This window comes from Ictalurus furcatus, chromosome 11 (genome assembly GCF_023375685.1).
Source record: "Ictalurus furcatus strain D&B chromosome 11, Billie_1.0, whole genome shotgun sequence".
In the NCBI taxonomy this organism is placed as follows: domain Eukaryota; kingdom Metazoa; phylum Chordata; class Actinopteri; order Siluriformes; family Ictaluridae; genus Ictalurus; species Ictalurus furcatus.
Genome location: NC_071265.1, coordinates 15,161,154 through 15,187,864, shown reverse-complemented (window position 1 = coordinate 15,187,864; position 26,711 = coordinate 15,161,154). Strand labels below are relative to the sequence as shown.

Below are 26,711 nucleotides of genomic sequence, written 5' to 3'. Positions count from 1 at the left end.
CTTCTAGTTGATTATAACCCTAGATCGAGAATGTTTTATATCTCCTGATTTTTTTTTTTTTTTTGGTGTGACAACATGTTGATATGTCACATGTGCAGACGCTCCCATGTTTTACACAGAGATCAGTTATCCTGTGCAAATTGAGCATCATTACACGTGTTCTCTGGGAACTACATACAGCCACGTTCACAAACTTTGCTACTTAGCTGATTTGATACCAAACCATATTAAGTTGATTAATATGGTCAGTGGATTGAGGGTGAAGTGATGATAAATATGTTTGAAAGACAAGTTAGATGGTGATGGATGGAATTATATTAATCTATAGGTCACGTTCAGGTTTAACCCACATTCATCATAAAACATTTCTTCCGACACAAATAACGCAACATGTAACAAAGCTTTCAAATATAAAACAATAATTTATTATTTCTCCCATTTTACAAGACATAAAATTGTGTTGGTAACTAAGGATTTGCTAGGTTGTGTTATTTTGCTTTGATACATAGTCCAATACAAAAGACGTATTTTTTAAAAAAAATTATTTTACACCTTAAAGCATTTTGTAAAGGGCAAAGCCTGATACTCAATTTGTTTAAGACCAATTTGTTTACATCCTTTATGGTATGCTAGATATATACAATATAAATCATATTAAATGCACAATGATGCACACAAAGTGATTAAAACTTTGAAAGGTGTTTTTGCAATACTGCGTCTGTGTCTCAAGAATTCTCTAAGATTTTGAGAACTGTACTTAAAACTGATTATTTCAGCAGATTAGTGACTAGGACTTCATTATGTTGTTCAAAGAAAAAAAAAAACCCCACACAATGTACCTTTACAATGCAAACTGATTTACAGTTTATCAAATTAACATAAGGAGAACTTGCTCTCAGGAGGTACGCACCTTAAGTTATCTTGACCTATTTAACAACTGTAACACAATGTAACAAACTGTTTATAATGCAATTTTAAATAGCACCTTTAAATAATGTTGTTGTAATGTTGTCGGGAAAAAAAAACTGTAACAATGTCCTCCCAAGGTATTGTGTTGGCCATGAAGCTAAATACATTGTATTACGTTAAATAAGCAAAATGTATGCATCATAAGTAAAATACTGATAAAAAATGCTGCCGTTGGTTGTTTTATGATGTGGTCTTTAAACTATTTTCAGAAACCTTTCAGAAAGGCCCAAATGTTAAGAAGCAGTTCCTTTATAATTACTCAAAAAGCAAGCGTGACATAAAAAGTATTATGCAAAATCATTTGTGTCATTTTTCTCTCCTAATAGTCCATTCTCTGAAACTCTCATCATACCTTCTCTTAACTGCTGATCACAAAACCCCTTCAAACAAAGAGACTACTTCCTTATTTACAAAACATTGCCACATTGAACGAGGCAGGATACTTTACTCCTATCGGTAGTGTCCTATGTACAACAGCTAGAGCACCAGTTCACACTGTGGTCACCGACAGCAGCGAGTTGTACACTCGCGTCCCATCTGGAGACCTTGCACCATGCGTAAGCAGTTCCTGGATGGTCATCCAGTTATCGAAGATCTTCTTGTTGCGTTTCTTCATCATTTTTTTGTGACTTAGTTCAATGATGTTGACCTCTTTTTTGTCATCAGTGCCACTCCCACTCTGCTCCTTCAGCCAGTCTGTGCGACTCTGCTTCATGAACTCACGCCGCTGACGTTGTTCTTTGGCACGTACGGCGTGTTGCTTACGCTCCTCCTTGCTCCAGTAGCGGCCCATCTTCAGTTCACTGGCTGCGTCATCGTCCGTGGTCATGCCTCCACTGCGTTCCTCTCGGATGCGCAGGGCACGCTCCTTCAACAGGCGATCACGTGCTGGCCTCTTGGTGATGTACCGAGTACCATCACTGCGGATCTTCACCTTCCACTCTGCTTTGGGCTCGGCCGATACTGGATCCCGGCACATGCTGGCAAGACTCATCTGGCTCTGTGCATACTCTACAGCTGACTTTTGCTGAATCAACTGCATGTAACTTTGATAATGCTGTGCGTGTGCTGGGATATGGGCATGTTTGTAGGGTGAGTGTGGATGGCTGAGGCGACTCGACTTGCGTTCTTTGGCCTCAGAATGGTGGCCAGCATCAGGCTCTTTGGGAGAAGAAGTGTGGCTCCTGCTTGAGCCAGAAGCCTCTTGGACAGGTGAAAGCAGGGGCCTTAAAACTCTGGTATTGGGACCGGTTACAGTACCTCCTGCACTGGCTTCTGCAAGCTCTTCACTGGCTCGGCGTAAAGAGTTGTCCGGTGATAGCTCCAGGGTAAGTGGTGTGCTGCGGCAACTCTCTCCTGTATTGTAAGCACTTGAGCTGTCCTTGTCTGACTTCTCTGGCAGCTCACTGATATCAGCCAGCTCATGGCGACGTGCATCCACACTTGTGTTGTAGTTGCGGAAGCCACTATTGTGCAACATCCATGGCTGGTCACGTAATTGCTGTGTACGGTGCGCCCGCACAATGCTCAGGCATTCAAGTTCGATGTTACGCAGCTCAGCGTTAAGAAGCTCCAGCTCCTTGTCCACATCGTCATCTCCTGCACCACCAAATCCTTGTCCGCCATCTATGCCAAAGCTGGGCCAGATTATGCCCAAGCCACCCCCACTCCTCACCTGGCATTTAAGCTCCAACAGCTCCCTGAAGTGCTCACACTCATCAGCTGGGAAGTCACCCAGGAAATCTGCATCGGTGTAGTCGGCCGAGATGAAAGACTCATTGCTGAAGGGAAGGTCACTGCTTCCCAGCGTGTCCTGACTGTATGCCAGACGTCTGTGACTGCCCAGTGTGGTAGATGCGCTGGTCTGGTCATCGCAGAGGTTCTCCTGCTCTGAGCTCTCATCATTGCGGGTGCTTTCATCCGTGCGGCCCACGCCACTGTCCTTTTCATGCTGCTGCGAAAGCAGTGTTCCTGTGTCAATCAAGCCTCCATCCTCCACCGGCTTCTTCTGGGAGACAAAAAAAAGCACCCAGAAGTAAGACCATGGAATTGTTAGGTTCTACTTGACAGTTGAATTAGCTATGTTTTCTACAAATGTTATTTACATACCAATAAATATATGTTCTGATGTTTTACCCCAAAATACTTCTACCAAGACAAAAAAAAAAAAAAAAAAAATGTTGTCTGCTTTCACAAACCTTATGGCTTAAAATATTAAAATCACTGAACAGTCAGTTTGAGAGTACAGAACACACCCTTAAACAAATGACATTAAGAGTGATTTATAAGAAGAAGGTAGAGCTTCAGATGTGGTCTTTCTCCCATACTCCTTACAGAACTGTGCCAGGCAAGAATCCTCAATCTTCTATAGTCAGTCTTAAATCGCATAGGTATTCATTAAAAATTTATAGATAAAAAAAAAAAGGGACATGGAAGCAATAATAAGAATTCATACAAAAATGACTTGCTTCTGGTCATTTATCTGCTGGGACAGTCCTGTTCGACAACATGATTGACTGATGACTGTGACGGAGTTGGAGACTACATATTTGATGGACTGCTTTACCTGTTGGAGCATGCTGGCAGTGAACTGCATGGCCTGATGATGCTGCTGCTCGAGCATGTCCATGTGCAGATCATCCAGGAAATCATTTCTGTCATCTTCCATCCATCCGTCGTCGAGCTGTACCACAAGACAAATGGGAAGAGCAGTCAATCTAAGCCTAACAAAGAGTGGTTACATTTGTCCTAAAATTAAACACATTTCAGAGATTTAAGAAAGTAATTGTGGATTAGAACTATTTTTTTGTTTGATTTAGAGCTTTCAATGCCTTTAGACCAAGTCATAAGGATAATGGGGATTTTTAGGGGTGGGATTTCAGAACTCAAGCCCTGAATGTTTCATTGTCAGTCGCAAATCATTTGTTCAGTCCTGAGTTACTGCACTTTCATTCCCCACTGCTCTCATTTTGAATATTCTATTACATAGCAGCAATCCAAATATTAGGTCAGGCACACTGTAAAAATCATTGGACCTCATTTTCAACACATGCTGTAGAGTAACAAATATGGTTCCATCATTGTATTGTAAGCTATCCTAACTTGTTACATTTTTGTTTAGTCACAAAAGACCAAACTTTGAGCCATCACACTGAGCAGCTTTGGTATTTCAAAAATGTAGTTAACATAAACGTGCACTGCTTGGACAAAAAAAAGGGTCGCTGCTTGGATTTAAATAACCAAATACTTAAGAGCCTATGACAGGATCATTATTGCAGTGATTACTATGTTTCAGCTGTCAACAAATCTTTTAAGCCTAACTGATGCAGCGTGTAGCTTCTCATTTCTTAAACAACCATGTTGGAAGACGTATCCTATGGTCGTGGTAATTTTTTTACTGTGTTTCAGAAGGGGCAAATTATTGGCCTGCATCAAGCAAAGAAAACAACTAAGGACATTGCTAAAATCCCTGGAATTGGGTTAAGAACTTTCCAAACGCATTATGTGGTTACGCATTATTCTTCGAGGAAGAAATGTGGTCGGAAAAATTTATGTTCAAAATCTTGAACGATCGCAATCAGAGACCTTTAAAATGCTCAGTCAAGTCACATAGTAAAAAATCTACAGTAGAACTCATGGCTATGCTTGATAGTGAAAGTAAGAGCATTTCCACATGTACAATGCGATAAGAACTTACAGGATTAGGACTAAACAGCTGTTTGGCTTAATCAGTGTGAGGCTAATCAGATAAAAATGACTTCAATTTGCTGTGATTGTGATTGGACTGTGGAGCAATGGAAAAAGGTCATGTGGTCTGATGAGTCCAGATTTACCCTATTCCAAAGTGATGCATCAGGGTAAGAAGGGAAGTGCATGAAGCGATGCACCCATCATCATGCAGCGTGCCTACTGTACAAGCCTCTGGAGGCAGTGTTATGATCTTCCCTTATGGCACAAGAATATTCCAGGATGATAATGCCAAGATTAATCAGGCTCAAATTGTGCAAGTGCATGAGGATTCATTTTCACACATGAACTGGCCACCATAGTGTCCTGACCTTAACCCCACTGAAAGTCTTTGGGGTGTGTTGGAGAAGACTCTGAGTGGTTTGACTCTCCTCTCTTCAATACAAGATCTCGACCAAAAATGAATGCACCTCTGGATGGAAATCAACGTTGTCAAATTGCACAAGGTTGTCGAAACAATGCCACGATGAATGTGGGCTGTAATCAAAGCTAAAGGTGTTGCAACAAAATTTTACGGATTAAGTCTACACTAAATCCCTGTTTATTTTCACAATGTGTTTGAGAGTGCTTATATACCTGTATCTCTGGCCGAGCCACCAACAGGCACACATTGCGGTTCTCTTCACTTGTGAGCAGAGACACCGCCTCCTCCCGATTCTGCACCTCTATGCCATTGATCTGAATAACAGACACATGAGCAACTTGTGCTGTAGCCTGAATGTCAAGATGCACTGGTGTGTGAAACAGAGTTCTAGTATGTCTCCCACCCAGTACAAACCTGGATGATTCTGTCCCCTTCCCTGATTCGACCATCTCTTGCAGCAATGCTGTTTGGATCAATCTGTCAAAGGAAGTAAAAATGTTACTAAAAAATGACTAATTTTCTTTACTGACATCAGGTTCACTTCATCATATGATGGATCAATTGATCCAAACTGCAAAATGTAATAACATTGCAGAAATTCTGAATATTTAAGACAATAATGATAATTGCAATGATCATCATCATCATCATCATTATTACACAGCACAATTTCAAGATCATACTGAAACAGCACAGGAAACTCTCCCATCAGTTAATGTTCCAGTCATAGATCAATAATACAATAATAACAATAATAATAACAATAATAATAGGATCATATAAATAACATCCATTGTTAATTTAGATTGTCTGTGAATTGTCTATAAAACAAAGACGATCACAGAGGGAGATGGAAAAGAGTTAGTGCCCACCTCACTGACGTATATCCCAGTTTCATCCTCGTCATCAGTCCTATAGCACACAGTCAAGCCCAGCTTGTCCTGAATATTTGTCCTGTACAAATCCACTTCCTACAGAGAACACAACAACTTGTTCTTAACTGTGTCTATATATAGTGCATTAGCATATATAGTACATTACCAGCATTAACAGGCAGATAGACAGTAGCAGAACAACACAGACAAGGCCCCTCTTATCAGTCTCACAAGCTTTTAACTGGATTGGAGCCATTTCTTTTTCAGAGTCAGGGCTGACAGGATGAATGAAGAGCTCAGTACGGCACTAGAGTCGAGCCTCGTTTATCACCTGTCAACACCTGTAATCTGTAAAATACAGATTGCTATTTCCAAGAGAGGAGGCGGATCGAACGGCTGACTACCCAAATCTCCTTCAATCTCTTCTGCCTGCACTTCAGCGCTCCAGTTCAACTTCAATTTCCACTAAAAACACTTGTTCATATACAATGCCTTATTCTTAAATAAATCCGTCATCCATATTTTACACTACCAGTGGTCCATCATACTTTTTTTTTTCTTAGCATGATCTACTAGTACACCATGATTCAAGTATGCGAGTCCTGCCAGCAATGGGCCTTATTTATCAATCTTTGAGTCAAGTTGCCTAAATTTTCGAAGGCCAAAACTAACTAAAAAATTTGTTTTCTTCATACTCAAGTGTTGATACCTGCCAATCATCCATAAATTACCAAGTGCACAGCAGATTCACATTTAGTGATGCCCAAAACCAAAATTCAAAAGATAAAGCTTAGACAGCTGAAAACAACAAAATGACAACTAAATAGCAAAAAAGCACAAGTGTGGCATGCGCTAAATCCTCCAGTAATGCAGCTCAGCCATTGCAGTGCATTGACGATAGACACACACTAAGTAATCTTCCTTTTATATAGTGCCATTTCTTTTATCCTAAATGAATAGTTATTTCTCTTAATTTGTAGATTTACTGAATAGTTTTCTTTCAAGTAATTAATATGACGCAAAAGTGTTTGGCTCAGATTCTCATTATATTTGTATTCAGTTGAAATGAATAAGCGATTTAAACTCGACAACATAATCTGTACATAACATTGCAGTAAATTATGGACAATTACATGACTTGAAGCCTATCAAATGAGGTTCTCATTGAAGAGTCTCCTTAAATGTAAATGTTCACAAACCTAGGACTTTTACGAACTAACTGGATTTTCATGAATACCATATATAGTGTAACTGTCCTTGCAAACAAATAAATTCATTCGTATCCAGTTTGATGAATAAAGTCCAATGTTCTGGAAATACAAATTTAAAAAAAGGAACATCGAGGAAGATAGATTTGTCCACAATAAACTGCCCCATCGTGCCCCGCTTATAATCCCTACATTACACCTGAAGGCAAGACTTGTATTGAGACTTGTAAGACTTGTGTGTTCATTAGGGAAAGACTTTATATTTGGTTGTGAGATGGCATTGCTTTGGCTTTCTATTAATCATTCATGTGTTTCTGTGGCTCCATGGTGATTTATGAACACTCCTCAGGAAAGGAAGGTCAAAGCAGAATTGTGTGCTGAACATCTGTCCCAAAAAAATGTGAACCTCACCTCATTATTAATACACTGATGACCCTAATGACACTTCATTTTTCTACTGCCTCTGCATTTTGACTGCAACCTCGTTACAGTTTGTGTCTCCCACTCATCTGATTATAATCGTTCCATGAATCACTTCAGTTCGGAGACCTAGAAATCAGTGATATTTGTAAATGAACAATCTCACTGTGTGACGTGTTCAATGGGACTGGACTGATGAGTGTTCAAATGGACTGGGATTGTCAATAGAATGGATCTACTGCAGGAGTGCATACAGAGTAAACCTTCTTAATGTTATTTTGCTGGAGACAGACAGGCTTTAAGCTGCGCAGTTAGACTACAGTGACAGCACACTAGAAATATATCTTCATTTATGTTTAGGGGAAGAGCTAGAGCAGGAAAATGAGAGCGAGAGAGGGCAAAAGAGAGATAAAGTGAAAGTGAAGAAGTAATAGTAACAAATAGACAAAATAAAAGACTAAGTCAAGTGTGTGTGTATTACCTCATACTCAAGTTCCTCTCTTTCCATATCTTGCGGCATGGTCTCTAGGTAATCATTCGGGTCGAAATACTCATGCCCGGGAGAATGTCTATGAAAATAATACCAAGACCATAAAACTTAAGATAAAACCATAAAATAAAGTTTTAGAGTTCTCTTGCCATGCTAAAAATATTTCCTCTATGATATCTCATTACGAACGCTTTTGGCCAAGGTGCTGCTTTTATTGTAGGTCCTAAAATTACTTCCAGGCCATGATATCAAAATATAGACTCGTTCTTCAAAAGACATGCATTCTTTACTTTGAATTAATGTATAGCCAACCAACCTACGCTTCAGTGAAAGCTCTTGTAATTAACATCCAGAATCCCATATGAACTGATATGTTAATGCTCTGGGGTAAAAGAAAGAAGGGTGGTTAATGACGTGAAAACATAAAAATATCCGCCTCAACCATGCACTGGATATGTGAGAGCTGTTTAATGTCACTGAGCTGAGAAACCATTTAAAACTATCAGTCCTGATAGTGAAGGTGAAGTAATGCTGCCTTTAATACGAGACAAAGAAATGGCGCTTTAGGTGATATGGAGAGATCAGAGAAGGGACAAGTGCTTCCGGAGAAAACGCAAACTGAAATGAACAATTCCTACAGTAAGACGCAGCTGTGCAGACGTCCTGTAGGGTTTCTAGTGTTAATGAAGACATAAGTGAAAGACTGGAACCCGAGTGCTTCTTTGCTTGACATTTCAGGTTGTCCCATTACTGATGGCTATGGCTACACAATTGACCGTCTGAAAGAAATTGTGTCCCTGCTGCTCTACAGGTCGTATTAAAGTAAACCAGAAAGTGTCATTTTATACCATTCCAAAAAAACACTAGTAAAATGGACTAGCATAAACATTGTAAACATACCTTTGTAAAGTATACATATGCTCACATGTATGCTAGTGTCAAGAGGATAAATAAATGTCTAGTCATAAGAGGAGCTATCTATTTTTAGGTTTAATTACTTTTAAATAGCAATTAATCCTATAGGGCAGGGGTTGTCAACCAGTGGACTGAAGTGTTTCAGCATATCAAACCAAGTACTACAGAAAATACTGTAGCAGAGCCAAAACACATAGATAAAAAAAACTGGCTGTAGTTCAGCGACTCCAGTTTTCTAAACCTAAACCAGCTCAGCTTCAAGAATAGATCCACAGTTGCAAATTATTTCAAATCACATGCATTTATGTAAATGATTTAGCTGAAGGCAGCTCATTGTACCACAGACCGTTGTCAGAAAAGCGAGAATTTTCATTCATTTTTCCTTTTATTCACACTCTCCGGTGTGATGCGCAAATTATTTAATTTGTTTAAAGGTGTCTGCACAGAGAAGTATGTGTTTCTTCTCCCTGTGTCAAATTCAAAACGAAAATTCAAAAAGATATGCCTTGTCCGAGTCTGTGGCACCGAAATGCAACTATGAAAAACAACCACTTCAAATCCTCTTTGCTTATCCAGACCTTTGTAAGCAAATAATGTGATGTAACTGGACTGTTACAAATTTTATTTGAATACCCCGCTGCTACAGAGCATCAAACCACAATGGGCAAATTATCTTAGTTATTTAGTTACTCATGTATGCAATATCTGTCATTTAAGAGCAGCCCTATTCTGTGTGAGTGGTCCTCACAAATATATTTGCTCCACTCTGTGCAGTCAGATTGGCCAAAAGAGGTGCCACTCACCCTTCAGGCAGCATGTACTGATCAAGTACAGGAGGTGTTGAGGCAGGCAGCTTGCTGAGGGCCATAATGTGCTGGAAGGTGATGTCTGTCTGTGTACTGATGTCCATCAGCTGTGCGTCTCTTTCAGGTCCTGCTGGTTTGGGCCTCGGCGTCCTGCGCAACACCTGCACCATGATAGGCTCTTTGGCTGTGCGGAAGGCTTCTACTGCTTGCTCATGAGTAGCACTGGACAGGTCTTTGCCATTTACCTGGACGCAGAGAGAAAGGAAAAGTCTGTTAGAGCTAAACTGTTGCTTTGAGGAGTGTTAAGGGATTGAGAGCAAGGGATCTAGTTGTACGATAGACACATACAACAAACGATAATAGTCATTATGGCTTATAAAAAAAAAACAACAACAAAAAAAAACAATGTCTATTCAAATGCAGCCCTGATTCATGATCATTATTCCAATATTATAAAGCCTGTGTTTTCGCTCAAATTGAAAATGTTAATGTTCACACAGGGAGAGCGGACTTGTTAGTAGTAGGGACTGCTCACTCAACAGGGTCTATCCCTTTTCCAGAATTCCTTCTGAAACACAGATGGGGAAGCCAAGAGCCTTTTCTCTACCTCAGCAGGCTTTTCTCTCCCCATCAGTCATGCTTCAATTGCAGCCCAAGAGCAGGGATGAAGAAAAAAAAAAAAGAAGATATGCATCAAATAGAACAGCACAGAGCAACAAACACTAGGTTTGTATAGTATTTGCATATAACATTGATGCACAGAGTGACCGTTTTGATCAGTTTCGCCTTAACCAAGGACGAATTGTAATAATTTCACATGGCTTCTTTTCAGGGTCAGAGGCAAATGCTGCAGAATGGAAAAGTTAATTAGAACGAGCCCCTCTTTAATTAATCAGGGCTGTTAGGGAAACCAGATTGTGGAGAATAGTGGTGGCGGTGGTGGGGGATGGGGGGTTGTCACGAAACAGATTTCTTGAGCTAAGCAATTTTAGAGCCAGTAAAATATGGTGCCACCCTGGGAGATTAAGTGAGCGCAGTATGTTAACCTGCAGAGATTAATTAATATGCACAACAAGCCAATAGTGGGGCGGAGAGAGTTAATTACAAAAAAGTGGGCCGTGCAATAAGACATATTTTTAAATTTGACTTGCTGTCAGTTGGTTGCCTAAAAGACTAAATCAACTAATCATCAGGGTCTGATGGATATCTGGACACAAACAGGTAGGCCTGTGTGTCAATTAATTACTTGGATAATAAACAATACTACTGTAACAATAAAAATATATATATTTCCTAGGTCACAGCTCGATGATCCGAACACTACTGGTGCATTAACCTGAGAAGTAAGTGGCACTAAGTGAAACTGGCATTTTATAGAAGCAATATTTACCAGGCTAATTTAATCCACAGCGTATAGTAAACTGATATAATGGAAATATAATCTTGACTGGTGGAAAGTACTTCAAGCTACGCATCGGCCCAGTACCAGGAAACATACACATTTCTGGGTTGTGGTTTTCTACAGGCTATGGTTTTCTACAGGCTCTACCTTAGCTAGTTTAATTAAGGAGCCAGAGGTTATTTTAGCACTACTGCTAACTGTATATTAAACCCAGGGTCAGCTGCCTCTCTTATCACAGCACTAACAGAGCTTTTCCCTTGGCGTTTCACCAGCCACAGCAATCCCAACATGTTCATTTGTGATTCCATAGATGAGAGACAGCTTTGATAGGATCTGTGCCTGGGGAATTTATACAGCCACGCACAACTCTGTTTTCCAGCTGAGCAAAGCACAAATGCACATTCCTGGGATGATGAAACTGATGTGAATTCATAAGAAACCGACTTGCAACAAACCATTTCTGTAATTTACCTTGACATTAATATAATATAGCGGTATTCAGTGTTTCTTCAGTGCACAACATTAGTTTTCTGATGAGCATGAACGCACATTTTATCTGACACCCGTCATAAAGGCGTCTGTATGAAAGTCATAAACAAAGCCTCTCTCAAGGCATCCAAATGAGTTGTATCCTTGACCTTGCCTACTTAAAACTCAGTACGGAGACGTCTAAAGACATTATTACAGTGATGAGGGTTTTTGACTGTCAAAGAGACAGCGAAGAGGAAGCTCACTGAGGAGTCACGCACTTTTAACGTTGAAGCGGTTATGTGATACCTTATAACCAGTACGGATTAACTCTAATGCAAATTGAAGACAAACTGGATATCTGAAATGAGCTCGATGCCAAATTATGAAACGTCAGAAGTCAGAAAAGACCACCGTCACTACCATCAGAGCAATTAGTTAAAAAAAAAAATACAAGTCCATAATAAACCATTTGAAAAGATAGGGCTATAGTAAAGCTAGTAAAGTTAAAACAATAAGCTGAAGGTTTTTAATGTGATTCAACTCTTTGCTAAATTGTAAAAGATATTGCCAATGGATAAATTCTACTTGTGAAGCCTGACTCTCTCATTCATTCTTCAAGAATGACTCCGTACATTCCCTTTCTCCTTCTATCCACTTTTCAATGTCTTCCTTTGTGCTTTTATTCCATCCGAGACTCTCCTTTTTTCTGAGCAAAAAAAACAAAAAAAAAACAACAATCACTCCTCTCGCTGTGCTCAGCTCCCTGCAAGATCTCCCTAGGAATCTCTTTCCTCTCTAGAATCCATGACCCCTGAGACAAAGCACTGGCCATGCAGCCTTCGCTCTACACCCAGCAGCCTCCCTTATCCAGCTCCCCAGCAGGGAATACACTCCACCAGAAACCCCATTCAACAAGCTCACCTTTGACACAGCCTACAATGGCTGAGAGCTGCAGCCTCTAGTTGCTAGCAACTCTGTGAACCAATACTCTTCACCCTGCTGAACTGCAGAGATGGTCACCCCTGGAGGACACTAGTAATGACGTCACTGCTCAAACAGCCTTTCATTAACTCAAAGCCAGTGAGCAGGAATGTTACACTGACAAACTGCTCAAAATTGGTTATGGAACAACCTTTGTTTATTTAGTTCTTGACGTTCTGCTGAATTTTACACGTCATAGGCTATTAATGCCTCAGAGGAAATTTTATGTTAAATGAGGCTGCTGGGTAAATGTTAATATTCAGCCGAGTCCTTGGTAATGGCAGAAGGCCACAGTGCGCGCTCTTTGGCTGGAATAATAATGAGCAATAATGACGAGCACGAACAACGAGCAATAAAACACTGCTTTGCATTTCCAGTGCTACAGTTAGCAAGAGGCTGACTTTGGATGAAAAGTCAAACTGAATCAGCTGTGTGATTCTTCATGCTATGATGTGCTTTGAGTAACTAGTCTGAGTAATAGGCTATAAGAATTGATCAGAGCAATGGTTCATTCTGCACACACTGTGATTCCATCTAGTCCTTGGGAAAATGTGGCAATGTGTCAGCTCTTCTAAACTGAGGTTTTAAGGCACCCACCTTTCTAATGTGCAAGGCTTCCTAATCAAATTCATGAAGATTGTTGATGCATAAGAGGAGGGAAAGGCAAAGATGTTTGAGGTATGGACAGAAGTCAGAGCTGGACGACTCAGGAAGAGCCTGGAGAAATGGATTGGCAAAGATTCCCATTACAGGGAAGGTCTGTCTACAGTTGTGTTTAATCCTCCTTTTCTTACATGTTTAGCAGTCTGGTCACGAGAATAAACCCAGAAGAACTGGTGCTGGTTTTATGCTCCTTTAAGAGTTGTCAGGGGATGCCTAATGGCGGCAACGGGAGCTTCTTTGGACAGCGTGAGACCAAGCAACTTTTCTTCTCCAACGGCATGCATTCTTGATGTGGATTAGGCAGCAAAGACAGACCGCTTGTGATGGGCATAAGCTGCTTGGAAAAATACAGCATTATTCCCCCCACCACTTAATCTTGTTTAAGCATTAGACATTGTATTTTCCAGAGGAGAACGATAAATTGAAAATGGTCACTTCCTCCAAGCTCTCCTTGGCCTTTCTACATGGCTTAATAAGCCACTGCTTCAGTTGTTTGTGGAGAACAAACTTTCCCATGCTCAGACTAGACAAAATTAGTTCAGGGCAGAATTGCTGCATCAAGATACCAGACTCCACATGGAACTGTTACATTTATTAATGCAAATTGACCAAGGAGCATTGATCAATGTCAATGATCTCTGATTCATATCTTTGACCATCTTGAACATTATTACGGAACTGTGTTACTGGTGATGGCACAAATGATAGAAAATCTTCGCTGAAGATGAAAACATGGGCCAGCAACATGACCAACACAAAAGTGTCTGTGGTGCGATAGAGACCAGAGGTTTCCTGTGAGTGGATAAGCTGCTAGATGGTAATGAGACATTATAGTTAAACAGTAGCAATTCAGCATCTCAAATCATCTTGAAGGAAAGAGAAAAGCCATGTTGGCCAGTCTCAAGAGTCTTGTAAGTAAATTCAGTGGGATTTAAGTTCAGGGGAAAGGGAGGATTGATTCATTTTGCCAGTAATGATGAGAAAAGGCCAGCAGCTTACACCTACATCACCCTTAATTAGAGGTAGTTTCTCATTCTGCTAGCTTGATGAATGGCCTTTAACTACAGAAAGGTAGACTAGATCTCAAAACAACAGAGAGGAGGACTTGCTGTTGCCTAAATCTGCTGTCAGACTCGTAACAAATGGACACGCATGCATACATATGCAACATATGTTTGTTACAGAATCGTTATTCAAATGTTTGTGGACACCGTACACATCCATATTCCACCCATATGTGGACCTTCCCCAAACTGGTGCCACAAAGTTGGCATGAGAGTTTCAGCACACAGTTGTATAGGTTGCCTGCAGCATTACAATTTCCCTTCACTGGAACCAAGAGGCCCAAACATGCTCCAGCATGAAAATGCCCCTGTGCACAAAGCCAAGTCCATGAAGAAATCGTTTGCCAAGGATACAGTGGAAGAACTCGAGTGGCCTACACAGAGCCCTGACCTCAACCCCACTGAACGCCCTTGGTGTTGGATGAACTGGAATGCAGACTGCACCCCAGGACTTCTCGCTCAACATCAGTGCTTGACCTCACCAACGCTCTTGTGGCTGAATGAGCACAAATCCCCACTGCCACGCTACAAAATGTAGTGGAAAAAGTCTTCTTTCCAGAAGAAAGTGGCTATTTCCAGAAGAAAGTGGCCAGAAGTGGCTATTAGAACAGTAAAGGCAGATTAAATCTGGAACGGGATGTTCAAAAAGCATATGGGAGTGATGCTCAAGTGTCCACAAATCAAATTTTTGGCCATTTAGTGTATTAGGAATAAAACATGATAGGGTTTGCTGTTATAGGATAATCTCAACAATGTGGTGGTGTAGTGCAGCTGAATGCAAAACTAAGGACAACTTACTGACTGTTACAAAGAACTCACACAAGAGACTTCTTCTATAAATGTTAAATAAATGTCTTCTTACAGAAGGTTTCACCCAATCAATGAGTAGACATTTTTCTTTGTTAAATGACAGTAAGGTCTATTATTAGTTTTTAGATGAAACTGTAACATGACCGCCATAACAGTCATTACATATTATAATCAGCCCATTAATATAAACCTGTGATTTGAAATCAACAGCTGCAGTACTGTCACAGCTGCTTTTATCAAACATTAACCACCTTCTGACCAGGTCAGAAATGAAAATTCAACAGCAATGTGGTATAAGTCATTATAAAGTGACAAATCCAAATGTATTGTTCAGAGTAATTTCTGGGAGCCAGTCATATCGTGCAGGCTTTTTACTGCCTGCCCAATTCTCTGCTCTCGCAGCCTCGGTTCCTACCTGGTTTTAGTTCCAAATCAAAAATATCTTCCACAAAAAAACAGAAGAAAGACTTAAAACAACAGATACGTGATTTCCTGGGTTATATTACTGTATTAAAATGCATTTTAAACAAAAGTAACATGCTACGCATGAAGCACAGAGCAGTCGGAATGAAATTTGCCTACTATGGATTATGGGCAAGGATTTGTTTTTTTACTTGTTAGTGTGAACAAGCTTTACCAGTTTGAAGCACGAAGTATGCAATGAGCTCATTCACTAGGTCTGAAGATACAAATATTTTACTATGGCTAATTTTTTAAAAGTGCATAATAATTTGCAATAGGTGCAGGCATTAATTTGTAAGAAACATACTTTTTGGATATTCTTTTACTTACTACACTATGTATATAGGGCAGAAATAATGCATCAACATGGATGTATTATTAAAAAAATTACTGTATTGAATTTCATCCTCTCATAAGACCCTAGGACTATAACCATTATTAAATGATGGCAAAATTAAAATCTTACTAAAAAAAAAAAAAAAATGATGTTACTTCAAAAGATAAAATATTAAATTATCTTAGTTGGGTTTTTCACTGCCTCCGCTGCTTGTCCTAAATATCAGCTGTCCGGCACAGAGGGATAGCGATGATTAGGCACTGAGGGAGTACTCAGGCTGACGAGGAATAATGAGAAGTAATGGCTCTCCATCATCTGCATTTAAAAGGGGCCCACAGCTCTAACAAAGATTAGACCTCTCTGTCAGCATGTTTTATTCATCACTCGGCATGAACTCCAGGGATACATACCGCTTTTCACCTCCGAAACATGTGTTCACACATGCGATTTATATCGTTAATCATGTCCCATCATTTACCAGTGAGTAACAAGCCTCCGGAGCAAAGCATTGGAGGTGTTAATACAAAGGAGTCTGCAAATGAACTCATTTATCCATAGCCTGTTGTCAGAATACTGACTGTTAACTGTTAATTAAAAAAAAAAAAAAAAGAACATCCAAAGCATGACACACTACGATCCTGGTATTTCTGATCATACAACTGGAAGAACAAAGACATGCCAACAAAAGACATCATACAATGAGAAAAGCAGATGGCACATTTAATCTGCCCTGATGTCCGTTATTTTTGAGGATCAACACAAAGCATTTGTGAGCATCTGTTCAAACACATCACCTATAAAAAAAATAAATAAAATAAGACCCAATAAACACCTGCTCCTGTATGTCCTCACACAACACCACACCTGTACTATATTTCAGTCCAAAATACAACAGCTCATATAGATTATACTGTTGTTAGAATATATTATTCATCTCATATACTGCACTCGTCCTCCTGTTATATGTACTGTTTGGGTTATAGCTGTACAAATACAACTATGTGTTACATCGGCCTCATTACATCATCAACTGCTGTCACATTATATCTGTGACTTGCTTGCATAACGTCATGTTATGTCTGGATTAATCCTGTTATGATTAATCTCTCTCTCTTAAGTACAAAGTGTTTTGTTTGCCTGTTTATTATGCTGTAGCCTTGTTTTGTCTACATTTCATCTCTGTAGCCATCACTTTATATCTGCAGCCTGTCTGTGCCACTTGTACATCTTGTCATGTGAGAGAGATTGTTATGTCCTGGCTGGTCCAGAGTATACTGATCTGTCCCCAATGACTACTGGCCACCTGTTCCAATGTGAAACAGCTGTGAAGGCGCTGCGGCCTCAATCTGTCTCTGATTAAGCAAAGTGTCTGTCTCTCTCCCGATTTTCTTCAACTCGTGCAACACAAGCTAACCACTGCTTCAGCATGGCTCGGTCAAGCCTCATTAGCACACAAACTTCAGGATGAGGATGTTCTTGACTGTCATATCCCTGTCTTATTAAGGGCCTTAACAAAATCTTAGTTTGGTGTTCCTTAATGTGCGATAAACAAATCGCAGTCTCCATGGTAATGCTCATATTATTCTTAACATTTAATTAGATTACCTAAACAAGTAGCATCCCAAATCTATTTCCCACTCTCCTTTATCTTGCACAAGATATGCGCCTTATCTCTACATGTAAGTTAATTAGATTTACGCTCATTTCCGACCAAAATGACCTTTTGCTTTTGTTCCATAAGACAATTTGTTCTAATCACAACAAAAGCACTCTTGGACAGAGAAAACATCATGGAAGCCAAGCTCTGTACAGAACCTTACTAGCTAGTAGGGAAAGCTAAAAGGGAAACAAAATACAGGCGCCATGGCGATTACCGGCTGCTTTCTGGTGATTTTAGGAGTCTCCATACAGTCAGCCATGCAGCCAGATTAAGAGCAAACACCAATGGAGGAATTTGCATCTCCACATGGTGCATACCTTGCCTGCTTTGAAGCTGTCAGCAGGGGGTTGTGGTGTACTTAGCGAGGTCAACTTTTGCAAGGATGGCAAGACAAAAATCACACTGTGCCTAGTCTGGGATTTAATTATCTTAACTGAGGGAGAAATGGCTTTTCTCTCCCCTTGTATGCGTTCAGGGAGTCAAGTGCTAATACGCTTTTCCTAACAGACATTTTTCCGAATAGGATCCTTTCTCTGGAATCGATGGTAGAATGAAGTACTATTTTCAAACACTAGAGTGAGCATAGTTTAAGCCTTGCCTAAGCATATACAAAGGCACAGAGGAGCTTAATCTGCCCTTTAATGATAAATGTTCGAGCTTAGGGAGGTGGACTGGAGGAAGGAAATATGCCCTTCTAGCTCAGTGATGCCATGGCATCATGACGACTCATATACCATAGATTTCTGGGATAATGAAAGTGTTAAGGGAGACTTGTAGTGGACCTTGAAGAGGAACTGACATCTGGGAGTATGTTTCTTTTCCTCTCTGTGGTTGACTACGGCACTGATGAGAGAAATAATTATGGACCAGGGAAGATGGAGAAAGAAAGTGATAGAGGCTGGGGATAGGCAAGATGCCAGACACCCTAATGAATAGGATGTGTGTGTATTATCTGCAGATGAGGCCAGCCTGGAGCCTGAACCTCCCTGAAACCCATCCATTCTCCCACAAACACACCCACTCTTCCCACACCAGACACATCCTGGTTCACTCTCTCTGTATCTGCTGCCATTGAAATATCCAGCAAAAGACAATCAAGTCCATGTATTCCCACACAGGTCTATGAGTACCACAAGCACACATCTATGGATGACAATAGGGGATGAGACTTTTACATTTCAATCAAACGTTGGGCTCTGTTCATTAAATCAACAGTGCTGGGCTCCTATGGCAACAGAAAACGCTCGGTCTGTTGATGGAAGATCATGAGTTTGAATCCTGATGATGTCACAGCCATCCATAGATGTACTTTCTGGGTGGAAGGGTTGGTGTTACTCTTCCCTGTCAAATATGAGCAACACTATCCAGTTGTAGGCTTCTATGAGCTCATGTGTGCTGTGGATGGCAGCAAGTGCTTTTCTCAGAGAATGTAGTGATACAGTCGATTGCTTCATATATCTAGGAGGAAGCACACGCCAGCCTTCATCTAGCTATTGTGTGATAGGAAAGTGGTCCAAATTTCACCAGTGAAAAAAAATAAAATAAAAATCCACCAGTGCCACCCTACTACTCGTTCCTGGATTTACTTAGGTCTGACTGACACGCTGGCCAAAAATAAAATTTCTCAGTAACCATATCCTCACCACACAGCTCACTACATGTGCAAGAAAGAAAGTTTACAACATGATCTGATTAAGAAGTATCGGATCACATGGACAAGAAACATAAATCATCCCTCACTGAAGCAGTCAGACACAAAAATGCAAGAAGGCTTCAACATGTCCAAGATCTGTCCTGATGCACCAATGGGTAACATTTATTGGTGAAATTTAATCATGCTGCTCGTCACTTGCTTTGGCAATGTCACACTGAGATAATTATCCCTTACATTCATTTAGAGGTAAAATGCCTCTCTCCTGACTTATTTCATAAGAAAGCTGGAGGAGAGAATTCAAGGTATACTGGATGCCTTATCTGAGTAGTGATAGTTTGATGGAAAACATGGGTGATGGTCTTTGTGTGCTGAAGCTCAGTCCACTCAAGTGGTAGTCCTGCTAGGAGTAATTGGCAAGGCGAGGGGGCCATAAGACTAACAGCATGGTGCCCTTAGCTAACAGTCTGCCAATCAAGAGTCTCTATAGAGGATGGGAAGAGTAGGACAGAGGATTGTGATCTATTCAGTTGGCCCTATATTTCTTTTTTTCTCTGTAAAGAAAAAGCTGGATTGAAATCATGATTTAATGTTAGGGCACACACACACACACACACACACACACACACACACTTCCCCCAATATGGGACAAGGCTTTTAGTCCCACTCTCACATGGGTTTGATCAAAGCACAGCTCGTCTGCAGACACAGCAGAGGAGAACCTACAGAGGCTAATATAATTGAAAAATACACATAGTGGTTACCCATTAGCTTTCCTTTCACATGCGCAAACACGCACACACCCACAAAAAGCAGCTAAAACAATGATCTTTCTGGAGTTTCTTGTGTTTGTTGTTTGAAATAAAACATGCTTTCAGATTCTGACTCTGACCTCAGAAGTATGAGAATATTTGACCTTTTAACTTTTTGGGACATTTGCTGGTCCCCACAAGGGAAACTGCTTTTTTGCAGCTTTTATTTAAAACAAATAACTAAATAAATAAAAAACTGTAACTGTAAAATGTATATTTTTTTGTTACTGGGGTTAAGGTTATGATTAGACTTAGGCATAGCCATAGAATTAATTAACTGCATTAATAATTATGTGAACAGTAGGTCACAATGTGTGTGTGTGTGTGTGTGTGTGTGTGTGTGAATAATTGAACAAGTGAACAGGCTCTACACAGCCCCCTGCTGGCTCAATCACAGCCCCATCGACCATTCACAACAGTAGATCTCAGCATCCCAAGACACAACAGAACTAAAAACCAACATCACAGACCATGAGGCAATATTATAAACCACACAGCACTAACATTTCCATACTTGTTCTATGTGCAGATGTTTTGCCTGAAAACAAAATAAAACCACACAGATAAACCTGATCTTTTGAATTACAGTTGTTGTGTGTTGTAGCTTCATTAAAATCTTCTAATCTTCAGAGCATGCATAAAAATCTATACGAATGAGGATGGTAACCTAAGAACAGTTTGAGATCTTAAACTTGAAAATGAATAGGAACACTCACAAACAGACCAGAACTGAAAATAGTATAAAAATAAATAAATAAAAGCATGCAGAGAATAGCTCAAGTTCTAAAGTGTTTCGATGTTAACTACAGACATAGAGGAAGGTGAAATTCACATTACATGGTGAAAGGCTCAGTTTATTCTCATTGACCTACACACATTACACCACCAACAGCTAAAACTGGGTTCCCAAACTTCTGCCTTTAACACCCTTATAACCAGAACAAGGGAAAAACCTAATCTTAAAATGACACGTAATATCATAAATTATATAAAGTGTCACCAGAGGACATCACCAAACCATGAAATGAGAGATATTTTATAATGATATCATAAAGTCAGATATTAGTTCATGCAAGGAACAAACAACAAGACTCTGTTTTAAAGATTTTAACATCTAGCACTGATCCAAAAGGTTTATAACAAATGCACAAGTGAATGAAAGTCAGTTACCCGGCACACTTCATACAGTAGTTTGTATCGCTCTGCCGGCTTCTGTAAAGTACAGAGGTTGCATCCCATGATGAAGAGTTCACACCATCCAGCCTTCCTTCTGGAAGAGAGCAGTAACTCTGTATGCTCTCTCCCTCCTTCCTGTAAGCTTCTCTCTCACGCTCTCCCTCACTGGTGAAGATTTATATACACTCCACAATGCAGTGTTCTCTCTGTGTGAACACATCCAAGTGTGCAAGTGCAGTCATTTCCTGCCCTCTCTCTCTCTCTCTGCCTTTTATACCACTAATACACTTCTGTTTACACACACCCACTCATGCATATTAAGCAGCGGATTCACTGAATATTCATAAGAGGGATGAGCCTCTATGACAGGGAGGAAATGGGGAGTCTGAATGCTTATACAACTAACATAAAAACTAATTAGTAATCTCTTTTTTCAACACAACCACAAATCCCTCGCATTGTCTTTCCTCTGCAAGAAAGCCTTTAGGTCAGATAACTAATAAAACAGATGATTTACATTACTATATCACTACAAACAGATGAACCCATATGTGACGCAGATGGGAAAAACCTGTTGGATACCGCTACACCTACATTCTGGAAAAAATTCTATTTCTATTGACTATTCATGCAAATATTTTACTTTTACATCTCTACTTTATGAAATATGTCACCAAAACAACATGGAAATGTTTTATTTTGGATACTTTCTAATAGGGCTGGGCGATTATATATCAATAATATCGATCTCGTGATAAATGATTACACAATACACTTTTCTGAGATATTGTTAGTATGGTGATGTATTTTTATTTATTTATTATTATTTTTTTTTTATAATTGCAAATTAAAGGGTCCTCAAGTCAATGTTTTTTTTTTGGTTTATTTTATTACTGTTTTGCAGACAGTTTGTTAGCTAAATTATATATGATGACGCACATCGTGTATCGTAGAAATGTCCTCAAGTATTGTGATATGATATTTTTGTCATATCTTATGCCAGCCCTACTTTCCAACATTGCACTGATTGAGATACATGAGAAAGAAATAGTTCCGATCAGGAAGTTTTCAGAACTATATATAATGTCAGAATATTACCACGTGAAAGCGTTTCTCTGGACAGCAAACATTTTAGACGAACAAATTTACAGTTATTCTTAGAAACAAGCCAACATCAGAAAGGCAAAAATAGACCAAAATATCCTACAAGTGAAACAAATGAGGGAGAAATGGACAACACGCAGTGAGCCATTTAGTTAGTTATGTTTTCAGTGACCTTTAATGCATTTTCACACAAAACAGAAACAAAGACAATCCAGCAGACGACTGCCCCACCACTTGCTCCCACTAATGGCTTGGCCCATTACCAAACAAATAGACAGACTGAAATACTCTCTGCCTCATCAACAAGGCATGTAGTACACTGCCAAACAATGCTGATTGATGTAAAACAACGTAGCATTCTGAGTAGCATTCGTTCATTCAGCGCTCGCTCCATCTGACGCCGCGGTTAACAAAAGGGCAGCATAGACCTGGCGCCCTTCTGGCACTTCACTCTGGTGCCACTCAGCCAACCATACGTAAACTCCAATTAGAGACCAGCGGCATCAAGCCGGACATCTTTACTTGTACACACACACACACTCTACAGGTTCTTTCTGCAATGCCACACAATCACCATCAGCATCTCCCCCTTTGGTACTAGCTATTACAGGTCCGTGTGTAAAACCATTTTACGTATCAATGTGCGATTGTTATGTATGATCCATACTAAGTCCATGCCATCTGTTGCCTGTTTATTAATTGCAAATGATCTTAAAATTACAAGTGAACAGGTGCATCACCTCCACTGAGAAAACCCAAATATTGTCAAATCCTTTTTTGAGAAGCCACAATCCAGACTAATACTAGTGGCTGGTTAATTGTTCTGGTAAAATTATTCAAAGTGATGGCCCTTAGTAGCTGGTATCCACTCATAACGGGTGAAAAATCAACTCTGCATAATGCACCATTGCCAATGTCCTCCCAAAGACTAAGTATTGCCATAGGACTTCACTATTTCTTTAAAAAAAGGATTGATAACATTAGACCATTGAAGTGACTGATTCACACTGCAGCTATTATTGATAACACATTGCACTGGTTTAAAAGATTTATTTATATGCTGGCCTCTTCAAATTGTTGGAATATAATATTCAGTACAGGCATTTTGTTCCTTGCTAAAGTGACACATTAGAGCATAACTAATAGTTACTTTTAATGTCTGTAGTGTATTCATTCATGAAATAATTTAATCATGACAAAGTGTACCATCAGTATAAATGTGAGCATAAGTTAATGTACCATATAAAGGGCAAAAAGAAAGGGTCATACAAGTTTGATGTCATTTGCCAACGTTTTCACATTTCTGATTTCCTAAATCTCAACGTGCACATCCAATCAAAGCACAAGGTGGGAGAATTCACCCTGGATGGGCTGCCAGTCTATCGCACGGCACCATGCGCACACACATTCAGATCTACTTAGCCAATCCACCAACCTGCACACTTTCAAACAGTGGAAGGAAACCGGAGAACCAGGAAGAAACCATACACACAGGGAGATCATGGATAACTCCACACAGACATTGACCCGAGCTCAGGATCAAAGTGGGGACACTGGAGGTGTGAGGCAGCAACACCACCCACATGGACTGCAGGGCAGAATTAAAGGTCTTACATTTAACATCAGATATGTGAATGGGAACTTAATGGTGGAACAGTGAAGTTCACAGTAATGCCTCAACTGCACAAATAAAGCTACAGAAGTGTATAAAATACATAACCACTACAGAAAACAGTAAAAAAAAAATATACATAAAATATTATATATATATATTATATATATATATATATAAATAAAAATCACATAAAATTATTATTTTTTATTAAGAACATGAATAGAAGTTAATATAAACATGCTGTTCAGACAACACTGTGGTATTATATTTAGCTGTCTATCTTCACCAATGACGTTCGCCTCAAAGACCATGGTGTCCAACTTAACATTCCATACATGCCATTTTATTTTCACATGTTGCAGTGTGCGCCAAAGGTAACATTGGGGTGTGAATTCTTTCCTCTGCTGGATCTGTGAGGTTATCACTTGAGGAAATGTTATTTCAGACAGGGAGGCTAAAATGGCCTCCACCCTGGATGGCCTAACACCTAAGTAGACAGGAAGCTGGCTTGCCAGTGTATAGTTCTCATACCTGTCTCTCTTACATGGGATAGGATGATAGCCAATGATGTGCCACTCTATGTGGGTTTTAATGCCAGAGGTGGGATTTCCTGGGGCCAGATGTTTCCAAATGATCTGTGTGTCCTAGGTCTCCAGTGTTTCCTATCCGTGGTAGAGTCATGAGCTCTCAAAATCCAATCAATCCCAGCGATCCTGCTGTTCTGAGACGCTTCCTTTTAGCATCTATCTGTCAACACCAAGTTTTCTTTTCACCATTGAGATCAGATGATGTTATAGTTTGCTGAAACCAATGAATAGAACTACAATTGTTGAAATACAGTACATGGGGAAAAAAAAATGGAGGATTTTCCAGTTAGTGTCCCTGTTTCCTTGGATAAATGGTTACATGGGTAGTTTTTTTGGCCTAGTGGAATATTTTGTGTTTTTTGTGAAATTAATGAGACTGATGATGCAAATGCACACTGCTGCTGTATTCTCACAAATTTAAAAAACTTTTATATACACATGCAAACAGACAGGGCATCTACAAATCCACAAGAAACGGAAAGAGCTATCTGCCCTCTTCCACATACATGAGCTCATTGCGGCTCACGATTGCCTAGTGTCACTGTAACTGACACCATTGCTCCCACCCAGAGAGAGAAGCCATTTTGCTCTCTTCAACCCCCAGACATGGATGCTTACTGCATCGTCAAGATTCAAACTAGTGATCACTGGTGAATGCTTTTCTGTTGCGCCCATCAGGAGCAAGGGCATCTTCTTACAGCCTGATCCCTTACTCATCTTATATCAGCTATGCATCTTTCTATACCAACATACCAACACCACAGCAGATGAAACTTCACTCCAAAGTGCAAAAATGAATGGAGTGCAACCACCCCAACCTTAAGGACCACAGTAGATATCTTATTCAGGGATAACCATTCATTAACTAGTAGTATGATCTCTGTACTCTGGACACACAGAAAAGGTCTCCCAATGGAAAGAATACAGGATTAGGCTATGACAAAGGAATACATGGGAAGGCATTCTAGCTGCTGGTGGTGGGAGGGTTCATCTATGAGAGGACAGCCGCTGCTTTACCCCTACTTTAATTAAAGCAACACAGGCTTTGAGCCCTCCTGTCTGGACATTTGTTCTGATATGCCATCCATATTCATGGCCTGGTCTTGCTTAAATCGCACACTGTTGCGCCACAGGAACAGCCTTAACAGTTGGCTATGCTGTTATTTTAACTGGCACTACAAATGGATCAGGAGCCAGATGCATACTCCTGAAAATACACACTGCCTGAATCTCACTCTCAGGTTATATTAACCACGTCAACACTGACAATGTAATGCTACTAAAGTGAATCATTGCATCATTTCTATGACAGAGTGCTAGGATCAGTCTGGTCAATATCAATAGAGCAATAGGCTTTGTTTCTTAAATCTCAACAGTTAAATGTCCATTAATGGTTTTAGAAATTCCACATCTTTGTCACTATAACCTTGGCTACCTCTATAAACTCTAAGTGCATGAGGATAAAAGTGCTCTATATAACATGGCTCTAGCTGTGCAAGGGAATTTATCTTCCTCCGTTTAATACACTCTAAGATCAGAGTTCAGACTCCAGTTAATAGAGCCATGCCCTCAACATTTCAGCCAAACACTAGAGGAAATGCCATGCTATCCATCTATCTGAGCTACAGCAAGATCAACAGACAAAGAGAGCAGACAAACATGATTTACAGACACTGGTCCAGGCAACAACACAGTCAGAGTGGAGGGGGGGAGTGAGAGAGAGAGAGAGAGAGAGAGAGAGAGAGCGAGAGAGCGAGCGAGTGAGAGAGACAGAGAGAGAGAGTGAGAGAGACAGAGAGAGAGGACTTTTTACTGTAATGCACTGGCTAGACTAGAAATGCACACGGACACATCTGACCACACCTGCTCTTTCCGCATTATAATGTCACATGGATGCTTAGTTTAAATCAACACTGTGATCCAGGATGGGGAGTCTCCCCACACAAAGTGCTGCTAGTATCCTGATTTGTTCTCCTCACCCATCAGCATCCATCATCAACATTTTACAAGTAAACCTATGTGAAGTTCCTGCAAGATGAAAAGTAGTGCTTCCAAAACTTTTTTTAAAAAATGTAATGCATAGTGATGTCAAGCAATCAAAAAAAAAATCATAAAAATATCC

General features: G+C 40.0%; 1 protein-coding gene across 3 annotated transcripts in view; it reads right to left on the bottom strand.

Moving 5' to 3' along the window:
• Window positions 1-438: 438 nt before the first annotated feature.
• Window positions 439-26,711, bottom strand: part of pdzrn3b (PDZ domain containing RING finger 3b) — a 103,076-nt gene continuing 76,803 nt past the window's right edge. Inside the window, exons 1-8 of one of the 3 annotated variants that reach the window (XM_053637091.1) lie at window positions 21,278-21,713; window positions 9,792-10,039; window positions 8,065-8,152; window positions 5,953-6,051; window positions 5,495-5,557; window positions 5,293-5,394; window positions 3,536-3,652; window positions 439-2,977 (exon numbers count right to left, since the gene is read on the bottom strand). In XM_053637091.1, the coding sequence (XP_053493066.1) occupies window positions 1,460-2,977; window positions 3,536-3,652; window positions 5,293-5,394; window positions 5,495-5,557; window positions 5,953-6,051; window positions 8,065-8,152; window positions 9,792-10,039; window positions 21,278-21,346 (2,304 nt within the window). In that variant the 5' untranslated portion in view covers window positions 21,347-21,713 and the 3' untranslated portion in view covers window positions 439-1,459. Of the gene's footprint in view, window positions 2,978-3,535; window positions 3,653-5,292; window positions 5,395-5,494; window positions 5,558-5,952; window positions 6,052-8,064; window positions 8,153-9,791; window positions 10,040-21,277; window positions 21,714-26,711 lie in introns of those variants that run through there. The other 2 variants (XM_053637089.1, XM_053637090.1) reach the window with 2 other exon arrangements.